The sequence below is a fragment of the Phalacrocorax carbo genome, chromosome 1 (assembly GCF_963921805.1).
Source record: "Phalacrocorax carbo chromosome 1, bPhaCar2.1, whole genome shotgun sequence".
Taxonomy (NCBI): domain Eukaryota; kingdom Metazoa; phylum Chordata; class Aves; order Suliformes; family Phalacrocoracidae; genus Phalacrocorax; species Phalacrocorax carbo.
Genome location: NC_087513.1, coordinates 458,114 through 485,071, shown reverse-complemented (window position 1 = coordinate 485,071; position 26,958 = coordinate 458,114). Strand labels below are relative to the sequence as shown.

The window sequence follows — 26,958 nt, the reverse complement described above, 5'->3', positions numbered from 1 at the left end:
GTTCTCTGAGGTCGTGCAAGGACGCTCGCATGCTCTGAATCAAACGATTACCGTATCTGAAGGGGGTGACAAATAATCTCCCAGATTAGACCGGTAAAAAATCCAGGAGTGTTCCCTTCCTTTGCACCCGGTGATGCTAGTCCTGTGCTGGAAAGCTCTACCTGCTAAACCCCCTAATTGTGGAAGGGCTTTTGAGGCAATGAACAGTTTATCTTGTGAAGATACTAATGCTTTAGTCTGCCAAAAGTCTTTGTAATCAAATACAATATCTAGGTAAAATTTAATGGGCTGTTATACGCAGGAAGTAAAATTAAATATAATTGCCCCTTCTCACTCGTATTTTATCAAAACAGAAAACATTTTTGGTAATTCTTACCTATTTAATTGAACTACTGAGAGCTGATGAAGTGCTAGAGGAAAGAACATTTGACACCATTAAAAAAATTTCATTTGTTTATAACAATCTGATTATCTTCTGCCTGGAAAAACAAGAACCAACAGACTCTAATCAAAACAAAAATCCACCAAAATTCACTAAGAAGATGTTGTAAGAATCTGCAGTATTTTTCATAATTCTAGACTCTGCAGATAATGCAGCTCAGAGAAATATGACAATCTCCCATAATACCCGCTTTTACTTGCTTTCTGGAAATACGCACAAATAACTTACAGTTGGCCACGCTGGAGAAATACCTTTGCTTCCCTTTCCTCACGACACTCAGAATCGCTGCCAGGGCTTGCAGCGACACCGGCAGCCTGACGCCCCATCTGCCAGGAGTGGGACCTTGCTGAAGGACTCGACATTTACCGAAGGAACGATAACAAAAGCCACAGAAACCCCAGGCTGCAAGTGATTTTTAAGAAGGCTTGCCCCAGTGCAGAAACAATTATACCAAAACATTCCTAACAGATGTTTGTCTAAAACGTTCTTTATTTTCCACTGAGAGGCCTTTAAATAACTACCTAGACAATCTTTTCTAATGCTGTGTTACCCTTATAATTAGAAATTTTCTCCTACTGCCTAGCTAAAATTTTGTTTGCTGTGATTGTTGCTGATTACCTCTTGTCCTATTCAAAAAGGCTCGATGCAGGGTTTATTCCCACCTCTGCAGTTTAAATTATGCATTTGAAGACAGTTACCATGCACTCAACTCAGCACAGCGCCGCAGTTTATACCCTACCAGTGCTAAGCTAAGGAGAATGTTTGCTGGACTTCTGTTTGAGTGTCCCATTATCTTTGGGTTTTTGATATTCCTAACTGATGTTCAGCTTAGCATTCACTATAACTTTCGAACCTTGTCTCCGCTCTTCTCTTTCCTACATTTGCGCAGCTGATTACGTTTCTGCGACTGTGGTAATTTGCATTTCTCCTTCCTGAATTGCATCTAAGCGCTTTCAAACAATAGTTTCTACCCGTCAGGATGATTCTGAATTCCCATCCTGCCTACAAATTCGCAGTATTTGCAGTGACTCACTGAGGGCATTTGTAACGTCTTCTGTCCCTCATCAAGCAAGTATTCTTATCCAGAAAAGGGGAGGATGATGCCTGCCCTGATGCTTAAACACTTTGGGGAGCTGAAGTTGACGGGCTGTGGGTTTCTCGTCTGCTCCTTCAGCTCTCCAAGTCAGTAAACAACAATAATGATGCTGAAGACATTCACAGCTCTGGGGCACGACACAGGGGAAGGGACCAGAGCAGTAGCAGGTCTTGGTGCCACAAGGGGCAAGGCGCTGATTGCAGGGGATGAGTCACGCCATGTTAGGGAACGTAGCTGATGTCACATAAATTTTGCTGTGGAAGACCCTATTTTTCTGCATCAAACCACTGGGTTTAACTGAGTAGTTAAACAGAGACCTTTTGCTGCCAACACGTAGAGTAGGATGCATCTTGCCTAAGTTTTGACAGTGACGGTGTACATGTCTCCACGAGCGCTAGTGCTCCCGCGGTTCCCTCATAACCTATGGAGCGCAAGATGCACAATGAGGTCATGATCCAGCTGACATCGATGACTGCTTTAGATGGAAATCAATTGCATGCCGCAAGTCCTCTTTTGCTGCTGCATACTATAAAGAGGACCTTGATGATAAGGTCAGGTAGACACGCAACTGAACTGTCTGAAGTTACACAAGATGGATTTCTCCACTACCGACATATGACAAAAGCCTCTCCTCCCCCCAGTTCAGAAGATGGGAGAAAACCATTACGCAAAGTGCAGCATCAGATACAACATCTACGCCTTGCTCAAAGACACCAAATGGTTGGTAGGAAAATAAAGTTTTCAAAGGCCAACCAAAGAACTGCACCATGGAAGAAAAACAGCTAAATTTAACGGCTGCAAAATGTTCAAAGAACCAAGTCAGTCGTTCATCTCTAAAGGCGGCTGAGAGAAATGAAAAGGCTTCCACAGGGTCTAACTTGTTTTACTCTTCCACCCAGTGTGAAGTAACAAGAAAATACCCTCTGCGGAATTTGTGACCTTTTGTGGTTGGTGATTTTTTGTTTGTTTTTTTAAAGTTAGTCTTGTGCGTTCAACTGCACTCAATGTTGAAGTACAGAAGGCTGATTCCTTCCACCTGATGTCCTTTTGTAAACCAGAATACAGGGACAGGGGTACTGCAGAGGACTAGGGGTTTGGTGACACGAGCATCCTTTTGTGAGCAACGGTCAGTAACGAACAGCAAAGGAAAGAGTATAAGGAACAGACTAAAAGACCAGTGATCCACCCATGTGATACCTTCCCCGCTGCTGAAAGCCAGTAACTGCATTCCTCATCTCAAGGCCCTGAACGGGTCACAATGCTTCTTGGTCACAAATTCACTCTTCAGTAATTCTGTATTCTAATTTCAAATCCATTTATATTTTTGGCCTCTACAACATGCAGCAGGAATAAATTCTACAATTTAATCACCCGCAGTGTCACAAAGTACTTTATTTTAATCTTGCTGCTTGCTAATTCCACAGAGTGCCACCTCATTCCTTTGTACTGAGAAATCACTATTGTTCCATATTCACCTTCTCCTTGCCTACTCATGATTTCATAAAACTCTGTCAAGCCTTCCGCGGGCAACTCTCTCCCGAGCTGGAGAGTTCCAGTCTGTTTAACCTTTCTTCAAATGAAAAGTGGTCCACGCTTTGGGTCACCCTTGTTGGTTGCCTCTGAAGCTTTTCTAATTCTTATTCAGACGGGTAAACCACAGCTGCAAGTAAGAGACTGTCAAACTGTGGGTTTACATAGAAGTGTAACGCTATTTTTAGTAGACTTTCTATTTCTTTCCTATTTCCTAACATCCTGTATGTGTCATCAGCCGCTGCCCAGCCGATGCTTGCTAAGAACTACCCACATGACTCCAAAACCTCTCGGAGTAAAACACCTCACAGGAATCCATCGCTGAGCAGGTATGTGCTTCAAATTCAAAGACTTTCAACCCAAGAGAGAGCGGGAGCCAGAAAGACTGTTTAGTGACCAACAGCTCCACCAGTTGTCACCTCTTTCGAGTTCTGGTTGTATCCTGTCTATCCCCTGACCAAACTTATTGCAAATACACTGCAGAAAACAGGACTCCTTTGACCAAGTCTGACGAATACCGAGGACGGTGCGCGCCGTCCCTCCCACCGCCCCACCGTCAGCCCTTTGCTCCAGCATTTCACCTACAGCGACAGCCGCGGCACCGACACCGGCCATGACGTCCTTCGCTTAGCTGCAAAAGGAAGAAAAAACTAGAAGAAAACCGCACTCGCTTTTCTGTAGCTGGCAAATAATTTTTGGACAGACTGTTCGTACAGGGCCTGCTTTTCAAGTAGCCGACCAGCTTTCCTGGGTATTTTTTCAAAGAAGAGAATGAATGGTGTTCAGTAAACAGTTCCCCTTTCCAACGCTCCTTTAATCATTAATAAGCAGCTCTGAAGGCTGGAGCTGCTGTGCTTGGGCACCTTTCTTAACAGCTCACGCTGGCTGGCTGCGCTGTGCTTCAGTCAGCTCCCTGTATCATTACCTGGTCCCATTTCTTGTATAAAACAGGCCACAAAGCCTCGTATTACCCACCAGTTTTGAAATTATAAATTTCAGAAAAAGCTGAGCAGTCTGATGCGGGATCCAAGCACGAGGACTGCGGAGGGAAGGTGCGGGCTTGAGGGGGGGGTTCACTTTTCACTATTTCACGTTCCTGAAACTCTTTGTGAAAGAGGTAAGTGGTCCCAAAAGATACCGTTCACCAAAAGATCTTAAGACTATTCTGAAGGCACGTTAATTTGACAGGTGGGATTATACAGAAGCCTTTTCAAGAAGAGATTTAATCTTCTACGCTTTTGTTGCTATAGAAATGAAGGTTGCACGAGCCCAGTGCAAATTCCCCTTTTCCAAGTCGATGGGCTTGCCGCTATAAAACCACATTTCCTGCAAAACGCCAAAAGCAGGGACCTCTGCGGATCAGCTGCCGCCATCTGACCAGCAGCTCGAGTTGCCCAACAACTGGAGCTGTCAAAGATTCACTCCTCCTCTCTGTTTCTAAGCATGAAACTCCTTTTGCAGGGGTATTTTCAATGCCCTGCCCTGCAAGGCCATTAGCCAGGTCTCTTCCACGTGCCTTGCTGAGCCCTGCCTGTAACACGGCTTCTCTCCGGGCTTGGTAATTAGTCACAACTAGACAGAACAACAGAAAAAGCCGATGCAATTTCCAACTCCCTGCCTGCTGCTCGCCTCCTAGACAATAACTTGCAGGAGCAGAAATCAGGGAGGGTTCTGCCCGCTCAGCACGCTTTAATACAGGTCCTAAACCAACAGTGCACTGGGACTGATGAGGCAAGAACAGCCAATAAACAAGCTGCAGAATGGAAAAGGCTGAAGGAAGTTGTCTCGGCCACCCACAGCCACGAAGCAGCTTGAGGAAACCCTTTTACATGGTCCTGCCTGGAAAATGGGAACCAGCTCTGCTCGTACGTGCCCACCGCCTGCACGACCCCAGCCTCCCCGGAGGCACGCACAGCCTTAGGAAACCAGTGTGCAGAGGAGATGCTCAGGGGATGGGCGATCCCCGTGCCTGACATAGGGAAAGATGCCAGAATCGACGGGGAAGTATGAGCTATGATCACACTGCCAAGAGGGGTGATCCTCAACAGGACCTAGAGAAGAGACCAACCTGCATCTGTGTGGGGCAAACACAGGTACAGCTCTCTTGCATGACGGGCAAAAGGAGAAATAGCAAGTTACTGGGGCAGTCCCAACAATTTCTAGGTGATTTTACCAATCACTTATATTACTGATTTGCTCACTCACTCCACGTGAGTAGATGGGGCTAAAGTGTGCAAGGGGAGGCTGAGCGCGCTGGGCTTCCTCAGCTTGGAGAAGAGGTGGTGGACACCTCCCTGCTCCCTGCGACTACCTGATGGGAGGCTGCACAGAGCGAGGACGAGACTTCTGGAGACGCGCAGGGATGGGACAAGAGGCAATGCACAAACTGAAGCACAAGAAGTTATAAAGAGATCTACAGAAAACTTCTTCACCCTGGAGACAAAGACCAGGACGTGGGCCCTAGGGGCTGTGGGACCTCCAGCCCTGGAGACATGCAAAGCAACCTCATCTGGCTGTCCCTGCTCTGAGAAAGCAGTTGTGCCAGAAACCCCCAGACATCCCTTCCGACCTAAATTATTCTCTACTTCTCTGTGGACATATTTGGCCAGTCACAGCATCCCAGGGCACAGAAATGTCTGCTTAGAGACTTCTCCATGCTTCTCCTCTCTTCTAAGGAGAGGCCCATCCAGATGGCTTGTGAATACTCGCGGTTATAATCTCTCTCCCTGGTTAACTAATCCCCGTGATTGAACAACAACAACAACAAAATCCTAAATTGTCTGTTGCTCCCAATTCTTTTCCTTCCCAGCTGTGCCACGTAGAATGTGGGCTCTTAATTTTATAGAGTTAATTTCAAATCACTTTAATCTCTTTCCTTAACATCGTTCATCAGAGAAGTCAATTCCCCTTGTGATTACCTCTTTCTGATAAGAACAAGATCAGACTTCTCTTCCTGTCTGCCTTATTCCTGTTTCAGAGCAGATTAGGTTTGCTGAGCCCTGTCCTGCGCTCCTCATCCTCAGAGGTCTGGGGAAGGCTCTCATTGCCCTCTGGTGACCGTGGGCGCACCCCAGCACACCTTGACTCCAGAGCAGCCCTGTGCTTTCTCCTTTCTTTACCTACAGTTATGCTTCCAAGTGATACCAGTGAGAGGCGAGGAACCTGTCCCAGAACGGCCTCTCACCGCGCCAAAGCAGACCTCACCCCTACCGCCCGTTACCGGCGAGGTGCTACCGAAGTTACAGCATTGCCTCCCCAGAGGCTGACTCCACAAAAGGAAATATTTTTGTTCAGTACACGGCCTCGTGCATTCTCACCTGTACCCCCCCACATAGTCGTAGCTTTCTTCTCACCCTATAAAGCCCAAAAGAGTAAATTATAAACCCTCCCCAAATCCGCACTTCAGCTGTGTGAGTGCTGTTCCCTGCTCTACTGCACAGGGCATCCATTCAAATGTGCAACTATTTCAAAGGCTTTTCCTGAAATCTAAAGTCACTTGTGTGTAATTTTCTCAAGCACTTTTAAGTTGTTCCTCAAACATTGTCATTATGTTAATCTTCTCCCACGTTTGAGACCTCCAGTGAAGTCAGAGATGATGGGATAAGCACTCTCCTGCAAATCATGTTAATCGATCTGCTGCAGTGATCTTACAGCACCTTGGTTCTTAATTTCTGCTCTCAAGGAATCCGTTGGCCCAAATGTTCTATATTTTAAGAAATGGGAAAAATCCATTTTTTTAATCCTGTCTATTAAGGCGAGCCTAAACCCACCACGTGAATCCTCATATCGCACTCCTGACCGCCACGCCATGTCCACAAGCTGCCCGCTATCGAGTCCAAACCCCGCTTCCACCCCGTAATGCTGACAAAACGCACCCTCGCGCCCCCGACCGCTCCGCTGCCCTGAGCTCAGTCCCACGCTGCACGCCCGGCCACCGACGCCACCTCCGTGCTTTAGCAATAGCCACGTTTCGCACTCCGGCGAACAGAGCAGAGACGCTTCCGCTGGAGCCGTGCTTCTGCAGCCGCCGGGTGCCTCTGTCGTGGGATGCCTTCTGCTGGTCGGACGGCCGACGGCTCCAGCGGCGCTGCTCACATCACCCGCCCCTGCGGACAGGGCGGTGGGTGCCGCGCAGGCCCTGGAAAGGCCGGCACGTGGTCTCAAGGGAGGCAACAAAGGCGGCCGCTTGGTTTACCCTGCAGCGGGTTTCCCTAGCTGAACGGTGAGGCTATGTTCACTTTTGCCCTCACAGCGACCTCTGATTGAGTGATGAGCATATACATATATATGCTTTAAGAAACTTCTTGCTCATTTGCTGTCACCACACTGTAAGTACTTTGACACACCATGAGCAGAAGACACAGGTACCCCACTGTTCAGCACCACCACCGTCTTGCCGTCTCCACCAAAGCCAACCCTAGCTCCTTCTCCATTTCAGGAGAGAGTGAAAGCACTCGAGTTGCATGTCATTGAGCAAATTAACGGAATAATGATCCATTAAATGCTATTAAATACAAAGACATCGCCTCTGGCTCAGGAATTCTCTGAACAGAAAATTGCTGCAGGCAGGAATAATATTTTGGGTTGCTTATTGTGTTCTCATAACTGCACAACGCACCTGCCGTTGGCCACCGTGCAACACAATACGGGCCTGGAGGACCTGTAGCGTGCTTCAGAGCGGCCGTCCTCCTGCTTTTATGTTCTAAGACTGCGCACCATACTATGGGGATGCAGCTCAAATCTTCCAGTCTTTTCCAAACCAACCCAAAATCTGCCGAAACACCAAGTTTTCACAGCCAGCGTCCGTCAGCATCGTTACTGTGACCCCAGCAGATCCCACACTTCAGCAGGGCAGCCAGTTAATCAGTAATTGGCATGCATCAGCTGCCCAGGAATGCCAAGACTGACGGGACTATGATCTACAAGAAGCCATAGATGATTGGGTCCAGAAGAGGCTTACATCCTCTTGGCACGCAGCCCTGGGGGACTTCAGGGTGGAAAGATGGGGTCCTCCCCTTGGCTGGGGGTGCAGCTGAAGGCACGTGTGTACACACAACCTCCTCCCCCTCCTCTGCTGGTCGGTTCTGGGGAAATGGGGCTGCTGCGAGCAAAACTGCCCGCACGAGAACAATCCATGCGCCTTTCTCTAAGTATGATTTTTGTTTTGCCTTTCATGGAAAATAAACTGGCCTGAAGGAAAGGGTCTGAACAAAGGGCCTGAGTTGGCAAGGGATTCTGGGAGCATCCATCACATAAGGTGCAATTCTGGAAATAACTATCCAAACAGCAGGTTTACTCCTGTAGAGATGTAGCTCTACAACAGGACTTAAAAGCTGCATCCGTCTACATCTGTTGGCTGGGAAACTCGCACAACTGTTGAGGTTGGAAGGGGACTCTTGAGATTATCTAGTCCAACCTCCTCGCTCAAGCAGCGTACCCAGGATCACGGCCAGTCAGGTTTCTAATATCTCCACAGTTGGAGGCTCCCCAGGTGCAGGACTCTGCATTTCCCTCGGTTGAACTTCATGAGGTCCTCTCGGCCCAGCTCTGCAGCCTGCCCAGGTCCCTCTGGAGAGCAGCACATCACATCCACCTGGTGTATCAGCCGCTCCTCCCAGTCTTGCACTGGCTGTGAACTTGCTGAGGGTGCGCTCTGCCCCAGTGTCCAGGTCGCCAATGAAGATGTCGAACCATACTGACCCCAGTGTTGACCCCTGGGGCACTCCACTGATGACTGGCCTTCAACTGGACTTTGTGCCACTGATCACAGCCCTCTGGACCCGGTCATCAGAGAGTTTTCAATCGACCTCACTCCCACTTATGTAACCATACTTTGTCAGTTCGTCCAGGAGGGCCTTCCATGAGGAAGTGTCAAAAGCCTTACCGAAGCCAAGACAAACAACATCCCCTGCTCTCCCCTCGCCCATAAAGATGGTCACCTCACTCTACAAGGCTGTCAGCTTGGTTAAGCAGGATTTCCCCTTCACAAATCCAGCCTGGCTACTCCCAGTCACCACCTGGTCCTTCACCTCTTTGGAGGTGGTCTCCACGGTTAGTTGCTCCATCACCTTCCCAGGGCTCAAGGTGGGACTGACCAGCCTGGACTTCCCCACACTCTCCTCCTTGCCCTTCTTCAAGACAGGAGTGGCACTGGCTTTCTTCCAGTCAGCAGGAACCTCTCCTGACCACCACAACCTTTCAAAGATGATCAAGAGCGGGCTGGCAAAGCCACCAGCCAGCTCCCTCAGCACTCAGCGGTGCATCTCATCAGGCCCCATGGAGTCGCGGATGTCCCATTCGTTCAACGTTCCCCAACCTGATCCTCCTCTACCCGGGGCAAATCCTCCTTGCTCCACACTTTCCCTCCGGTCTGCGGGGCCGGGGATTGCTGGAGGCTGGTCTTACCAAGAAGGCATTTAGTATCTCAGCCGTCTCCTTGTGCTCTGTCATTAGGGTCCCTGCCCCATTCAGCAGTGGACCCACGCTTTCTCTAGTCTTCCCTTTGCTGCTGCTGTCACTTGCAGAATCCTTTCCCGCTTCCCTTAACATCTCTCGCCAGATTCAACTCCAGGTGCGCTTTGGCTTTCCTAGCCCCATCCCTGCAGGACTGGGCAGTGTCTCTATATGCCTCCCAGGTCACCTCTCCCTGCTCCCACCCCTTGTACACTTCCTTCTTGTGTCCGCGTTTAGCGAGGCGCTCCCTGCGCATCCCCGCAGGCTGCCTGCTGCCCCTGCCTAATCACCTGCTTCTCGGGATGGGCCATTCCTGAGCTTGGAGGAGCTTGTCCTGCAGTACCAGCTAGCTCTCTCGGTCACTTATCATCTCCAGGATGGGATCCCAGCCAGATCGCTGATGAGGCTAAAGTCTGCTCTCAAGACATTCAGGCCAGATGCCCGGGCTTCCTCCACTATGGAGTGAGGAGTTCAGAGGCCAGGGTTAGGACCGCTGCTGGCCCGGAGCCACTTCAGCAGCCACAGAAGATATCGAGGAGACCGTGCCTTGCTCCCTGTAAAAGTCTGGGAAACCTCGCTTTGGGCTTCAGAGAAAAGCCCACCTCACCCGCAGCTCACGGCAACCGTCCGGGTCAGGCCGTCCGTCCTCCAGACTTCCCAGGAACAGCTGATAACGGGAACAGGAGGGAAGAGCAGAGTGGGAACACAGCAGTGCTTCCCCACCCGAGCTCCCGACCTCTGCCGTCGCATGATAACCGAGTCCCTGAGTCAGAGCTGGTCCCTTCACACTCAGAAGCCTGCAAATGACTTTTCTTCCTCGGGTTCGTCCTGCTGCTTTCTGAACCCCTGCCAGTTTTTAGCCCTCAGCGTGTCACTTCGCAAGGAGTTGCACGGGTTGATTGTACGTTAACAAAGAACCGATGATGAAACAAACTTATTTCATTCGGTACCTCATGTACCGAAGAGACAGAGACCAACTATCTCTGGTTCCCCTTTTCTGTATCACTCATTTATGGACTTACATCAACCCCTTCCCCGCCAGCATCATCTTCTAAGCTTGAGAGTTTCAGTCTATTTAGTCTCTCCTCTTATGGATGATGTTTCACAGTTTTGGGCACCTGTTAGTTTTCTCTGCCAACTTTTCAAGTATTACTTTTTAAGTCTGAAAGACCAGAAGTAGAGGCAGGTTTCAAGATGTGAGTATATTACAGATTTATATCAAGATATTAATAATTATGTTTTCCATTTTGTTCTTTCTTCCTTTCCTAACAACTCCAAAAATTCAGTATTTTTTTTCAGGTTTCGACTGGAATCAAGCAAGGTATGCCCCTAATCTTGCTCCTGAGCAGAAGTCAGTCCAACACCTTCCCTGAATATGAAATACTGCTACTGGGTTTTTCCCCCATATGCATTACTTTTTGTTTGTCGGTGTCGGTGTTCAGCTGCTGTTTGACCATCCAGTCCAGTGTCACCAGTGACCCTCCTTCACAACTGCTTTAGCTGTATTTTCTGACCTTTTCTCTGTTTCTTTGAATACCTCATTGCTAAAGATGTTGTCACTGTGATGTCACAGTGATGTCAGATCTTTATTCCTAAGCAATTTTATGAAGAGCTGAAAAATCTTTCATGGACAAGAGTACCTCACAGTGTTTCTTCTGGTGTGTGTTAACTTGCATGTGCCAAAATAAATTTATTTTATTTTCACACTGGTGATCAACCCAGGCCGAAGCAATCCTGTCCACCTACTCTTCCTTGGCGTAAGGAATGCAATTCTGACTCATCTGCAAATTTTGACCTATTTCCTGCCCTTTAAGACCAAGAGCCCAGCACAGACCTTCTGGGGGTTCCCTGTCGCATTCGACCATGGTGGAAACAGTCTGTTTTCCTTTACTGTTTTCAGAGTCATAGCAGCATTTTCTCTTTTGCCCCATCACCAGTTAGGAATATAAACAGCCCTGAAGAAGCACACCACAGGATTTTTGAAAAACAAGTCATACACGTAACTTTTGAGTAGAAAGTGCTCAGACCCACAGAGACAGATTTGGGATAAGCAGCTCAGTAAACCAGGACACATTCAGTGCTTTGTTGGAAGCTCCAAGACTTCAGGATAACTTAATTTTGGTATGATGAATTCCCACAATTTGCCCCTGTCACATCACAAGCAATAATGCCCATCCAATTACTTTAATGACCGATAGTTTTTAAGAGCGTGAAAGCCTGGCTGCAAACAGAGACTGTATTCCACAGAGCACCCCTACATTTACCCCTCAAACACAGAAACCCAGTGCCAAAAGCGCATCCCTGAACCCGACCAGCAGACCCATTCCTACAGCCCGGCCTCCCACAGACGCATTCACCAGCTGCATCCCCTCGAGACCAAGCACAAACCAGCCGCTTTCACGGTTGATTCCCTGCCGAGTTTGAGCACCGTCCCGGGGGTCAGCCTCCATGCCAAGGCGGGCACGCTCAACCGCCACGCGCCAGGACGGCGCTGGTGAACACCCCTGCAGCCCAGGCACCCCGTACCGCCGATGGGCTGGAGTGACCGTCACCCCCTGCACAACCGCGTCCTCCTCTTCTCCCCTCCAGAGCACGGCTGTAACTCTGCATCTGCATCCAGCGCGTCCTCTTCAGTTCCCGGAACACACCAAAAATTCTCCAGAGCGTTTGCTCCTCAACTGAGACATGAGCCAGACGGCCCTGCAGCTTCAACATTTTATTCAACTGAGCCTTATCTAGGACTTAATATTTAGGCTAGAACTGAATTGACCAAAACAACCAGAAAAGTTTTCTTCCCCTGAAATTAAAACAGCATATACTGCTCTGTCAGGAAAAGGAGACACTTTTCCCATGGAAATGAATCTGCTCGTAATCACAAAGCAAAGGTGCAGACGCTTACCTGTGAGAGGTGAAATTGTCGTAAGAGCCCACGGTATAATGTCGGAAGAGACGCTTTGTTCTGTCTTCTCTGGTTTCTACAAGAAAAAAGACACATCACAAAGCTGAGAGTTAAATGAGCACTTCCCTGTTGCCTCTGCTTCCCCTACACGTACGCAGAGGAAATCCCGCTTTCATGCTAGCATTCATTAATAAACAAGTAATGATCCGTGTGCAGACACGTGCCAGTGTGATCAGTCCCATGCACGCTGTGTACAGCCCCATATGCGCACACACAGCTTCCATGAACGTAAGATCTCTTCCCTACAACTTCTAAACCACGTCAGGTTGTCAGATTTCACCAAGACTCCAAAGCAGAGCTACAGAGGAGAATCGGCGCCGGTAAGGCAAACACACACTCCAAGTCCCAGGGCAGCAGCCAGATTCCCTCCCCTGGTTCTGTCTGGCCACATCTCTCCTGCACATCTCAAGGCAGAGGGATGCAGTTCCCACAGAAGAGATGGTAATAGTCCTGGTTAGCCTTCCGTCTCACCTGGCGGTCACCGAGCCCTCCGGGGGCACAGGAGTTACGAGGAACCACCCCCCAACAGCGCTTTGGCCGAAGTCAGGGCAGGAGGCTTTTCAGGATGTACTTGTTGGACCAAATCTCCCCTTCAGGGTGTAACAACTCAGGAGCGTGACAGAGCCAGAGAACCTGCCAGCCTGATCTGTGAAGCTGACAACAAGAGAGACGCCAGGGCCTCCAGGCTGCTGGATGCTGAAAGAAGGCAGCCTGGCTCACGGCTAAGTGGACAGGGATGCCGCTGCAGACGTCTGAAATATGGTCTGCAGCTAACGGGGACAGGGAGATGGAAAAGAATTTAAGCTACCATTCTCCTAACACAGAAGGAATTTGCATCACGCTACCAAAACGTTACGCCGAACCAGCTCATCCACGGCTACAGAAGGGTGATGGGACCCCAAACTATCAGGTAACTCCGCTCCTCTACGTTGTCACCACTTTCTTGTGAAGCCCTCGGTGCTGCTCACTGCACTGCTGGCTACAGCACCAGGTAAGCTGTTGGTCTGGTTTAAATTCAGCAGGTCTTTAAGCATGCCAACTAGGGCAGTCAGACAGAAGGAATGAATAAGAGAGGAAATAAAGAGCAAAGTATAGATGAGACTCACCTTTTTTCTTCAGTAGGGACACAAACCATTGGCACCCAAAGTAACAACACAAAATAAACATTTATTTTTACCTGCATTGGAATTCAGAATGGCAACAGCCTGTGGGAAGGGGACGCAAAAGCAGAGGGGCAGTTTTTACTGTTATTGCAGCACTGTCGATCCAACGCACTTTGTTTTAACCTCAGGACAGGATGCACTTGCAAACCTTTCGTCCTGGTCTCGGGATCACATGAAACCGTCGCTGCTGGCAGAGGAAAATGCTGCCGCAGCAGCCACAAGCCCAGCTTCCCACCCTGGGGACAGACGACAGCCCTTGCGGCAGCGGCAGCAGCCGTGCCGCCCCAACACGCTGTGTCCTGCCTCCCCCGCGGGCAGGCCGGCACCGGCTGCCCTCCGCTGCCGGACACCGCTTCCAGAGACTCGGCCGTAGCCGAGGGGCTCCTGCGTGGAGCACGAGGTACGCCCTTGAGCCCAGCGCCCCGCTCCCGGGGAGCCTCTCCGCAGCACGCACCCCCACTCCATCGCAAAACGCGCTTACGGTTAGCTGGGCTGAAAGAACAATTAACTCTACTAAAGTGTAGAAATAAAATCACCAAATACAGTACTTGGTTATGCTATTGAAAATACAGCGTCGCCTTTTTTCCCCCGATTCTTGTCTTTCAGTTCCTCTTGCATGTTTGGTTCTTTTGGTTTGTGGTTTGTTTTTTGGTGTTGTTTTTTTTTTAGCTTTTTCCTTTCCTTCTCAGAGGAGCTGAAGAACAGCCCTAGCGCCCTGGCACTTGGTCCCCCCAGAGTAACACCCCACGCCACATGGTTCTGGCTCTCCTTCCTGCCACGGCAGCCTCCCACGGCAGCGGTCTCCAAAGTGGGGCGCGCAAGACAATCCACGGGGGCGCGGGAAGAAAACATTTTTTGTACCATTAATAAAATTTAAAAATAATTTTGAAATGGTGTTTATTCTATCTTTATGTCGCTGTTTTTTAGTTTCTATCTTTGCACGCGCTTTACATTGCACATTAGCAGAGGAATGCAGGTATATAACTCATAAGTAAATACATGTGTACTGCGGGTGCGTGCTCAAAATGCTTTTTTACCGAGGGGCACATGACCAGAACGGTGAGTCCCCACGGCGTGGGACGTGCAGCATCCCCGACATTAACGCAGGTGCGCTGGCAATCCCCCCCACCCCAGAAGTAAGCGCAGAGCAACCCCCCAGCAAGCCCGCGCAGGCAGTGAGGACGAGGATGCCGCGCTAGGTGAGGTGCAGCCCGGGCCTCGCGGTGCCACAGCTTGGGAGCATTTAGGGGCTGTCACCGTGCAGGGAGCAGCCCCTGGTGATCCAACGTGCTATTCCAGCCTCGCCGCTGAGCATCACCTAATGTGTTTACCTAGTCCGGAGGGAGATTTCTTGAAGCCTGATGATGCATGGGGGACTGATGGCTCACTGTGAATCTTCCGACTATGTGGTCGTCTACCGAGCCCCATCCCTGCGGTCCTGGGAAAAACTGTCTCAAAGAACCAAGGAATTAATCTTACTGGCAAAAAGACAGACTACACCAAGAAATGGAAATGTTAAGGACTGATCAGCACAGCCACACACTGCTGAGAGTTAAGGGAGATAACCCTTTTGCCTGGATCATCTGAGGCAGCCTCCCACCTTGCTCCCCATCCTCCGTGGAGGCAGAGCGGTCTCAGCTCCGAGCCGGGCGGGGATACCAGACTCTACCCCCGGCAGCACAACCAAAGCACGCTGCAGCCATAAGGAGAGGGAGGCACCACGGATGCACCTGCATCGCTCACCGGCTCCTTCCCCGCTGCCGCGGGAGCGCCCAGGCAACGGCAGCAGGGAGCAACCTCCCACTCCGGTTTCGCCTGCACGCCACGCGCGCAGCTGGGATGCCGCAACGCTTTCCGCTGAGGAGCGAGGCAAGACAGCAGAGGCCTAAAATACCCCTAAAACATCAGGACAAGCCTTGTATGTTGAGCCTGTGAACAAGCTGGCGCCCGCAACTCTTTGCAACTTGACACAGCTGTACAAAAAATGGGAGGGGGAAGGAAGGAGGGCTCCCACGGAGGCGCTGGCGCGGCATAGCCCGAGCAGGTCACGACAGTGATGGTGAGAACATCCACCCCCTCCACCTCATGGCACGCAAAGACACTCTTCAGTGAGAGACATCCACAGCCCCCTTGGACCCCTGCAAGGGAGGGAGTGCGCTGCTGCTGCCGTACAGCAAACCCCGTTCAGACGGGCACCCCTCCTCCTGCCTTTAGGAAGCCCCCTTCCCCCAGCCCCACGCGCCTCTGCCTCAGTCGCTTCTCCTCCCCCTTCTCCACCCCACTCTGCCTCCTCCTCTTCATCCCCTGCCTCTCCACGCTTGTACGGACACGTGTACTCATCCGCAAACACCTCTATTGATCCCATTCCAGATAAAAGTACGGTGATTTGGTGACGGCAGCTGGATTTATGGGCTGTCCGCAGCCCAAAGGCTCGTTCTCTTCCTGACTCCTAAATATAGCTGCTGCCGAGCGCGTGTTTAATGGAGCCGTCACGGAGGCACCAGGGAGCGAGGCTGATGGATGGAGAGGGGCGAATCACTTGGAGATAGGTGAGGAGAGGGAGGCTCTATATTTAGAGAAGAGGGAGCAAGAGGACACGAGGGCAGCCCGGTGGGACGGGCTGTGCCCACGGGGTGGCGGGGGCTCAGCCAGAGGCACGGAGCAGCACAGGCAGCCCGCAAAGGACAGGCACAAGCAGGGAGACAGGAACAGGGACCACAGAACGCTGGAAACCAGAAGGAGCATGCAGACGGGCACAGGCTGTGCTCAAGCTGCTCTGCACGCTGCCTGTAAAGCGCTTTTCTAAACTTTTTAAAACGCCATTTTTCCTACGTAAGTCTGCCTAATACATTAGATAAAAATACAGGAATATTAACATCCCATGGCTGACCAAGAACAGTCTGGACATGCCAGAGGAAAGGTCCCAGGAGAGAAGGAGCTCTCATGCAAACTCACCGGGCAGAGAGCCCTTTAGGCCAGGGCGGCCTGAGAAGAAGCTTGGGTGCCATTCCCATGCACCCTCCAGCACCTGGATTGTCCCCATCGTCTCTGCTCTCCGGCACCAACATTGCGTTGCAAACGGAAAAAAAATAACTCTTTTGGAATGTGAAAATATGCCTTTTTGTTTCTACAGAATGTTGGAATTGGATTTCTAACTACTTTTTAGAATTTAATTTAATTCCGTTTAATCTTATTAAATGCAAGATTTATGCACCTCTAATTATTGGCAGCAATTTCTCTTTCATCATCTATTTTTGACCAACTGCTCCTGCATCGCAACAAGCACCTTCACAGCGGGCATCCTCAGAGGTGAACAGGCAGAGGTACCCCGCGCCGGTCAAAGGACCGGACCTTGCACCCAACGTGCCCCAACAAGCACCTTCCCCGACGGTCGCCGGCCGCACGGCCTGTGGGGGCATGCAGCGCAACGCAGATGCCTGCGCCGCAGGGCTGGGTGAAGGATGACAAGTCATTTTCTTGGAAACTGATCTCTTTAATCATTTGATGCAGCAGCAGGGATGTTACGGCCATCACCCAAGAGCTCCATCAAACCACCTGAGAGGTCAAGGTCACAGCAAACCAGGCAGCCATCAGGCGGATATGGAACTGATGAAGGGAGATACCAGTTAGGCTCTGTGCTAGTCAAGAAAGAGGGTTTAAAATAGATTCTAAGTCGAAATGCCAACTAAAAGCAGTAACACGCAAGCCAGAGGAGATGTGGTCTCGGGAACGGAAAAGGCTGGGTCCATATTTGTGCCTTCTCAAGTACACAGACACTTCTTGTGCCAACACACCCACGGAGGCGGCTCACAGATGCCCTGTCTCAGTTTCGGCGATCCCTTACGGGAGTACTGATTCACTGCTTTTCGAACCGCCTCGTCACCCTGGAAGAGACGCCATATTCAGCTGATTCTCTCAGTGAAGACAAGCGGTGGTGGGTAGTCTCATCCTCCTGCAGCGGCTGGACCACAGCCTGGCTGATGCTGTTCTCGGTCCAAGGGAGAGCTGTGCCGCTCTGCAGGTACAGCCGGTGCCGGGACGGCAGGCAGAAAAACCCTCCAAAGCTGGGGAGGGTTTCAGTGGGAGAGCTGTGGTGCTACAGCACATCGAAGAAGCGATGCCCCAGCCCCGGAGCAAGCGAAGCGCTGCAGCCCCCCACCCCCACTACCCCCCAGTGCAGGCAGCCACAGCACTGCTGCCCATTGTGGATTTCACCCACGCGTCCCGAACCGTGCTCTCGAGCACCTGACTCGGAGTAGGCTGATGAGCAGATGCCACCACAATTAAAGCCTCTTCCAGGCTCTGCGCCAGGCAGCCAATCTGGCTGGAGCGGCCTCAGAGCGCCGGTGATGAAGAGAAAGAGAATGATTTCAGAAGAAGAAATGCTGAACTACGCTGGGATGGGGGAAGACACGCAGTGCCCGAGACCAGAGAGGAGCCTGATGCTCCTGAGCTGGAGCAGGCAAGACACTGGAGTCCATCACCGCTGTCGCCAGCTGTGGCGACCACTGGCCAGCGCTCCCGGGCCAGCAGCGGGTCCCGTTCAGGCAGGGGCTCTGCTGGCCGCAGCCACCAGCCTTATTTCAAGTGCAAGCAAGCATGGAAACCCTTGAAGTCTGACTCCTCCCCATCTCACAGGGCTGCCAGGAGGATGAACTAATTCATGTCCCTGCAGCACCTGGATCTGCTGACTGAGAAGAGAGAAAAGTCCAAGAATGTATACGCTTAGTGATTTGCGGTATTACTGTATTTTATGCAGAATGGTTAACTAATTTATGCTTTCCCCATGACAGAGCTTTATCCTACGAAGTTCAAATACAACTTTTCTCTGACAGTGAATACTTTTAGAAGCCCTGATTTACCATTCTTCGTTCCATACAACAATATAAATCCAAAACCTGATACATTTGGTGAAATTTTGGCCTGCGTTACACAAATGCACAGAGGAGATAATCGTATTAGTCCCTCTTGCCCTTAACTTATGAGTTATACTTGCAATACAATTATGCTTGTTAGAGTTTTTAGCTTATCTGTAACTGAAAAAAAATGCAAACAAAATGAAAGTCTGCTCTCAAATAACTATGAGTCAGAGAGCAGCATCTGTGCATTACCTCTCACGGGGACTCAACAGCCAGGCTGTCAGCCTAAGAGGAACAGGGAGATCAGTTAAAGCCTCACACTGAACCAACAAACGTAGCAGAGCAGGACCTAGGAGGTTATGCTCAGCAGAAGGGCTACACAGCTACCCCGTGCGGATTTACCCACCTTTCCAGAAGTGCCACCCAGGCAGCTGTAGTTGTTCCTAACAGCCTTCATGGAGGGCACGCTGCCTGACTTCGCTTTCCTCCGGCGTGGTGCCGAGCTGCTCGGGGCAGGCAGTCCTCCTCGGAGCCACAACACATGGGGGAAGCACCAGCTACAGCTCCCCCGGCAAACTGCTCGCCGTGGAGATGCTGCGCACGAGCTCATCAGCAGGACACGTCCCTGCGGAGAGGCCCCCAACTCCTCTGCACCACCAGGGGAGGGGGGAGAACAACGCAATCCCAGTATGGATTTCTTTTCTCCTGGTTTGTTGTTTTGTTTGGTTGTGGAGCTTTTTTGGGTGGGGTCTTTTTTGTTTTGTTTTGCTTGTTTGGGTTTTTTTTTTCCTTTTTTTTTTTTTTTTTTTTTTAAAACAGATATAAACCAGGTCTATGAGGCTCAGGAACTCCCATGAGCTGCTAGTTACCTCCAGGGAAGATCATTTGTGCCAGTGGCTTCCACAGCCAAATCCTAGGGTAAAGCCAGCCAGTCCTGCACCAACACCTCCGTGCTAGGACAGACGGGGGGACCGGAGCAATGCCACTCCTGCCCAGAAGGCCAGCAGCAGGAGCCCTCAGAGCCACAGCCCAGCACGGGTCAGTTTGGGTTCCTGACCCGGACCACACACAGCAAATGGGGGACTCGGAAGCACCCGGGCCCTGCCCGAGCGTGCAGACGCCCACAAACACCGTCGGTACCGACAGCCCGGGTTACTTCGCTGCGTCCCCACCCGCCGTGGGCACACATCACCTCCCTCCAGACCACTCTCCCCTCCAGGGCCAGGAGCCACCCACGTGGCACGCAAAGCCCCAGGAGTCACCTCGCCGTTACAGGGACCACAGCTCCGCTGACGCCGCAGGGGACCGAGTTTCTCAGCACAGGCGCTTTCGCCCTGAACACCTGCGCAAGTTACCGTCCCACCGTGACCGGGACACTGCTGCTGTGAGCGGTGGGAACTGGGGGAAGCTGCTGAGAGGCCGCAGCGGGTGGGCACTCGGTGTGCTCTGTCTCCATTCCAGAAATGCGAACTGATTTTCCGTGGAGAGCACCCCAGCGACGCGCCGGCAGAAGCCGGGGCAGCCGCGGCAGGAACACGGCTGTGCTGCCTCTGTGGGACTGCGCAGAGGCGCCGCTGGGCATTTCTGCATTCACGTTTGTCTCCCACCTTGCTGGGTCTCGAGGGTTCAGCAAACGGCACAGCAGTGCTTGACACTGCTTCACCCTTTTACCCTCCCAGCCTTCAACGCTCTGCACAAGGGTGACATGGCCCAAGAGTCACACAGAATCACAGCCTGGTGGGGCTGGAGCGGACCCCTGGAGCTCACCCCGTCCCACCCCTGCTGGAGCAGGCACCCCCAGAGCAGGGGCACAGGGCCGCGTCCAGGCGGGGGGTGAATGTCTCCAGGGAAGGGACCCCACAGCCTCTCTGGGCAGCCTGTGCCCCTGCTCTGGCACCCGCACAGGGAAGGGGTTTGGCCTCATGTTCAGGGGGAGCTTCCCGTGTTCCAGCTTGTGCCCGTGGCCTCTTGGCCTGGCGTTGGGCACCGCTGAAAAGAGCCCGGCCCCATCCCCCTGACACCCGCCCTTCGGATATTTATAAGCACTGATGAGATCCCCCCTCAGCCTTCTCTTCTCCAGGCTGAACAGACCCAAGCCCCGAAGTTCGGCGTATGACAGCACTGAGACAGAGAGGTGCTTCCTTCTCCTGTACCTGAACAACAAGCTAGAATAAAAGCTCCCTCACCACGACCAGTGACACCTGACCAGGTGAAGCAGAGGGGAGGTGTTCATCCATCACAGGACTGAGGAGCCACCTGCCACGAGGCCAAGAAGGCCCTGCTGGTCACTGGGCTTTGCCCTGCGCCAAGGAGAAGGCAGCTTCAGGAGGATATAACAGCTGTCTCTCTGGACACGTGAGGAGGTTATCGAGAAGAGAGAGCAAAGCTCTTCACCAAGGTGTACGGCAGGAGCTAACCTCCAGAGGATGCAACATCTCCCTTTTACAGCACTGAATCTACACCACAACCCTTTACACCAAACGCACAACCATCTCCACACCTGCCAACTGCATCACTCTTTGGGACAAAAGCACTTCACCCATATTTATGCTTACCCTTGCCCTCTGCAGACAGAGCCAATGTCCCCATGTCTTCCAGGGAAAGATGCCTGCAGAAACCTTCCACGAAGACGATCCAGCCCGCTGAAGCACGCCCAGTGCCGACCCACGCCAACAGGCCGAATCCTTTGTCCCCAGACCCATGGACAGAACTGCAACCCTCCTGTGAATGTAGCATTGTATCTGTCCCCAACATGAAGATGATACCGCAGAGAGGAACAGTCACACCAAAAATTGGGTGTTTCTAGTAGAATAAGGGCTCCAGAGTCAAAAGGATCACACTGAAGATATGGCTGTGGCCAGGCCTGCACTGAAGTCCTGGCTATGAGCTGGATCTTTACCAAAGCCTGTAGTGTCCTTTCTGGAGTTCACAGAGTACACGGATGCAGTCACAGCTAAAGTTATCGAGGGTGGCGCACCTTATAAATGAAACGTGTCTGGTCATCTGGCAAAACGATAAAAAATAGAAATGCCTCTGCAGTATGCTTTTTTGCCCACAGCATCCAATCTTCTTGGGTCCTGTCTAAAGGCTCAGCTTAACTAGACCTTCAAGTGGTAGTCAGGACCCTCAAATTAAAGTATATGTTGGGAATTCAAGTTCGTTCTTGGATTCTGGTACCAGGTCTATTTTTAGAGGTGCTGGCTTTAGCAGGGGTAGGGAAGTGCCAGATGGCCGTAGCAGGGCCTCACTGATGGACAGGGTCACTTTAACAGAAGCTATATGGTGACAGACATCCAAGAGCACATATGTTCACACTGCTCAGAGTGTGCAAAGATGCAAGACATCTGACATCCTGCTGAAAGGGCCCTGAAACAATATCCAGTAGAACCCACAGAGAGTGGAGAGCAGTCTTCCCACGAGGGAATCACGCCTCTACGACAAGCTGCTCTTCGAAGAGTGCTGTCCCAACACCCAGCCAAGAGAGGGGATCACAAAGAGTAAAGAGGGGAAGCTGGCAAGTGAGATTTGTCCCCCGGCAAAAGCTCACTTCCAAGCTAGGAAACCCCCTGACAGCACAACTAACCTGCAACTTGGTGCCAGCTACGAGAATGAAGCTTCTGGAGACACGGGCACCCCCTGGGCCACTGAGGATGGTGAGGCTGCAAGTAGCGCAGGAATTACAACCACAGCCAAGTCTGGGGAGGAACGTTTGTGTTTCTGTCTGCCGATCCTCCAACACTACACTCCTGCTGCAGAAGAATTGGGATTGGCACCAAAGATTGGGGCACTCTTGTTCTCCACAGTGACTTAAAAGACTTCCCACATGGGAAGGGTCTGGAGGAAGACCTTTCAGGAGGATGCTTTCGGTGAGGCTTTGCATGCTGGCAACAGCAGTGGTCAGTCACTGCAGATGCTCTGAGCAAAGAATGTGCTAGAAAAGGCTTCATTTCTCCTCCCAGCAGTGCGGTACCAGAATCATTATTCTGCTAAACCTAAGGAACACAACCTCCATGGATTTGCCTAACCTCCTTTTGGAGCCTTTAATCTGCGCTAACTGCAGCATTGACATCCACAACTGTGTGCTGCGTGGAAATAGTTCATTTTGCGGCATTAACCTTGCTGCCTAATTTCATTGACTGTCCCTTAACTCTCACATTTAGACAAACAATAAACCCCTCAACTTCTCCATACTTTTTCAGACTCCCATTGTACTCTCCTGACAATCTCCCCACACTCGCCTCTTTTTAAATCAGTCTCTCCTCATCTGGAAAGTCTTGTCTCCCACCACTGGCAATCTCCACCTGCTGCAGAACCTGCCTGCTTATTTCTATCCTTTGCTTTTTATCTTTCAACCATTTTTTTTTTAACGCAGACTTTGACGAAGCCTACTTAACAGCTTTTTGAAAGCCCTGGTACTCTACATCAATCCTTGTCCCAGTGCTTGTTGACTGCTTCAAAGACTTGTAGGATTGTAGGACATCTAGTCGACTTCCCCCTGAAAAGCCTTTAAAATGAGGAACAGTCAATAAAATATTGCTTTATTCTAGTTTTCACTAATTTGCAAGATTAAAAAAAAAAAGCTAAAAAGATCAGACTTAATGGTCTTTATATACCGGCAGTGGTGCTCCTCTATTACAATAATGAAAAATAATGCAGTTAAGGCTAAACTCTTTAAGCAAGACTCTTTTCCCCTCATACCTAGAAAAGATAATGCATACTGACTAGCTTTTATTCTGCTGGTAACTACAGGAGATGCTGGACAACAACTGCGTGAGGTGACTACCTTAAAATCAGCAGTTCTAGGTAGGAGTTCTTAGCCAGGACCTTTTAGGGATCTCACTGATGATCTCTCTGGAATAGGACTTTCAGCAAGCCCTGGAACACAGAGCAAGTAACTGAGGAGTAGAAGAAAGCTGAGTCAGTGGCAAGTGTTTAAAGGATGAGGGGACGACTCTTGTAGTTACCACATGAGAGACTGACACCGATCTTGAGGTAGATGTTAAACCCAAGAACTAGATTATTTAATAATTTGATTCAGTTGCTAATACTGATATTACTCAAATGGGACACCTGGAACTTAACAGCAGCGCTGTATTGTGTTTTACCTCGGGAGCACGTATCACAAACCAGTTACAAAGCACAGAGCTGATCTAGGTTGCCTAAGGGAAATCGAACCTTAAGCAAAGCCCCACGCTTTACAGGGAGGTACCCGGCCGCCGCAGGACCGCCCGCACTGCCCGCGTTCCCTGTGTCGTTGACGGCAAGACAAGCGCTTCTGAAGGCCTCCGGGCTTGGACCCCTCTCATGTGAACGTGAGCTGCCTGAACCAAAAAGCTTCCCAGAGCAAACTTCAAGGGCATTTTCACGCAGGTGCACACGCGTCGGGATTCCGACGCTCCAGCAGCCCTGAGGACGGGCACCTGATCAAGAAGCCTCAACCATTCACCCGCCGCCCAGCAGCCCGAACCCGGACAAACGCTTGTTGCAAGCTCCAGAAAATAAGAAATGAAAAAGTTAACTGAGAAAAGCAGGGAACTAGATATAGAAAGGATTTGTACCCATTTCTTTTAAGACCGTTGAGCTACCAAAACAATGGTAATTGCATAGTACGAAAGAGCGCCAGAAGATACTAGCAAATAATGATACAGCTGCTTAAAAAAAACCAGACACAAATTCTAACTCACCGTCTGAGCTAATATCAAGCACGGTGCCAGAAATTTATAAAACATAAATCAGCCTGAAACAAAAATGATCAGGAGACCCTAACCACGGCAACGTCAACAGACCAGCTGAGGATTTACAGAGCTGGCAACAACCAGCCAACGGTCAAGCACTGACTTCTGTGAAGAATTCTGCCACAGGGCACCGACAAGCCCGGGTCCGCCGTGGGCAGGCCAACGCTTTGCTGAAACCAGGGAGGTGCAGAGTTCAGAATTACTCCATCCAGAGCCTACAGCCAGCATCTCCTCATCTCCTCCCAGGCTACCAGCAGCAGCAGTGCAAACCTTTGTTCTAGGGAGCCTCTTGCTCTTTATGCTCTGTCACGGCAGTAAAAGTATTCTGCTCAGTCCAAATTCTTTCTGCAGGAAGCCAAATAGGCATGATGTGGTGGGTTTTGGTTTTATTTTTCTGTTCTGTTTGTTTGTTTTTAATTAAGTAATGCTACAGATCTTCCCCCCCCCCCTCCTTTTACAGACCTAAACAAATCAGCCCAGGAGAAACCACTCCAAGCAACTGCAGTTTTTTGTATTTCAAATTCCCTTGCATTCTGAACAGTTCAAATGTCAGCCTAAGAGTGCTTTAAGACAACCACATCCTTACTCCTTGGAGACACAGTGCAAGAGATAAACGGGCTAGGAGTGCCAAGGCATTGATAGGAGGCTCATACGTAACTGGCATGGGAAATCTTGGTACTTTGTGCTGTTCCTTGATACACCCTGCTTGAGCTCAGTACTCTTATACCCATCATTTTAAGGAACATGGATGTTCATTCCATGCCCAGAGCATCTGTAGTACCTAAACCTGACCACTAAACTACTCATGATACATGTATCATGATACACCGTTTTGTTGCTAAGTAGTCAAAACAGTCTGGAGTGTTATTAAGTGAATTTTAAAGAATCTAGTGTCAAAACTTTTAAATTCCCACTTTGAAAAAGGGGAAAAAAATCAGCAAATCTAACAGATATTAGCTTTAAAACCCAAGCAGCACCCTGGGATATTCCTAACACTGACCTTTATTCCTGACCGCAAGAGGAAGCTGCCTGCAGAGCAGCAGATTAATTAAGACAGGAGGAAAGTTCATAGAAACAAAGGGGAGCAAGGTTAAAGGCAGCACAGCCAGAGAGGAAGCCTAACATAAGCAGCAATATAATGGAGACACGATCAGGCTTGGAAGAAAGTCAGAAAAGTGAAAGAGAAGTCAAGAGGATTTTTAAAATGCTAGTGTAGAAGTAGCCACAGGACTCGTTCCCACCTCATGCATGACAAGTGGTGCATGTTGGAGGGGAAAGCAGCTCTGCTTGGGAGGCTGGACAGTGCGCCAGGCCCAGGGGAGATGGGAGGTTATCAGAACTCTTGGAAGATGGATTTAATTTGCATGCTTTTCCAGCGGCAGCTGGTTGGCTGTGTCAATCAATGCTCCGTAATCTACAGCTCTATTGTACCAGGTCTTCAGCCGCCTCTGCACATGCTCCCGTGCGTTCGTGTGCTGCATGCATAACTCCAGCTGGGACAGCAGTCAGCTGCAGATGAGGAAATTCTGATTCCCTCTTCTGTCAGGGAACTGTCACCTGACAAGTGGCCAAATGGGAAAAGTCACCTCTCTCCAGCCAAGAGACCGTGGTAAAAGCAGACACATTTCCCTGACTGCTAACAAAGAAGCTATTTTAGGCTGCAGATCTACTCCTACAACCACTCTTCATGTGGGAGTAAACAGCTATTAGGATAGTACAGGAGATAGTGTCAAAGGCTTTCACAGAATCATTAGGGTTGGAAAAGACCTTTAGGATCATCAAGTTCAATCATCAACCCAACAACCCCAGGCCTCCTAAACCATGCCCTGAAGTGCCACGTCTACACACCTTTTAAACCCCCCCAGGGACGGTGACTCCCCCACCTCTCTGGGCAGCCTGTGCCAGGGCCTGACCCCTCTGGCAGGGAAGGCATTTTCCCTCATCTCCAACCCAAACCTCCCCTGACGCAGCCTGAGGCCGTTCCCTCTCGTCCCATCACTGGTGACTTGGGAGCAGAGACCAGCCCCCCCCTCACTCCAGCCCCTCTCAGGCAGCTGCAGAGAGTGAGAAGGGCTCCCCTCAGCCCCCCCTTCTCCAGGCTAAACCCCCCCAGCCCCCTCAGCCGCCCCCCAGCACACTTGTGCTCCAGACCCTGCCCCAGCCCCGCTGCCCTTCTCTGGACACGCTCCAGCCCCTCCAGGCCCTTCTTGTCCCGAGGGGCCCAGACCTGAGCCCAGCACTCGAGGTGGGGCCTTGGACAAAAGGCAAGGCGTACAACAACCACTGGCCTCTCCTTGTGCACAGAGGCAGCCACCCCAGTGCAGAAGGCCATCAGGCATGCCAGGCACGATTTGTCCATGGTATATTCATGGTGGTCACTGCATGCTTTTGCTCCCCCGCTTCCTTTGCTCCTCCTGTCCCAAGCTCAGAGCTTTATTCATGTTGCCCATCTACCCAGGCGAAGTCTGGGCACTGTGCACGCTGGCTGGGTCACGCACGATGACTTGGTGGCCAGCAGGCCAAGAAGGGTTCCAGCTCAGTTCATGCTGAAGGTGAAATGCAGGGAGTCACAGCGGGGCACTTTACAGCACTTGCACTGTCCCCCAGCTGCGCCAGCGTGCAAGCTGCCACCCGGCATCCTCCGAGAAAAGCCACCTCCGAGCTTGTCACCAGCGCAGGCGTTCGTCATGCAGCGCCGAGGTCCAGATCCGCTCCCCGGCG

The 26,958-nt window shown here is 50.8% G+C and overlaps 1 protein-coding gene across 11 annotated transcripts in view; it reads right to left on the bottom strand.

The window, feature by feature from the left end:
- Window positions 1–26,958, bottom strand: part of SHANK3 (SH3 and multiple ankyrin repeat domains 3) — a 403,098-nt gene that overhangs the window by 117,951 nt on the left and 258,189 nt on the right. For all 11 annotated transcript variants that reach the window (XM_064441038.1, XM_064441069.1, XM_064441094.1 and 8 more), the window contains one exon: window positions 12,421–12,496. In XM_064441038.1, the coding sequence (XP_064297108.1) occupies window positions 12,421–12,496 (76 nt within the window). The remainder of the gene's footprint in view (window positions 1–12,420; window positions 12,497–26,958) is intronic.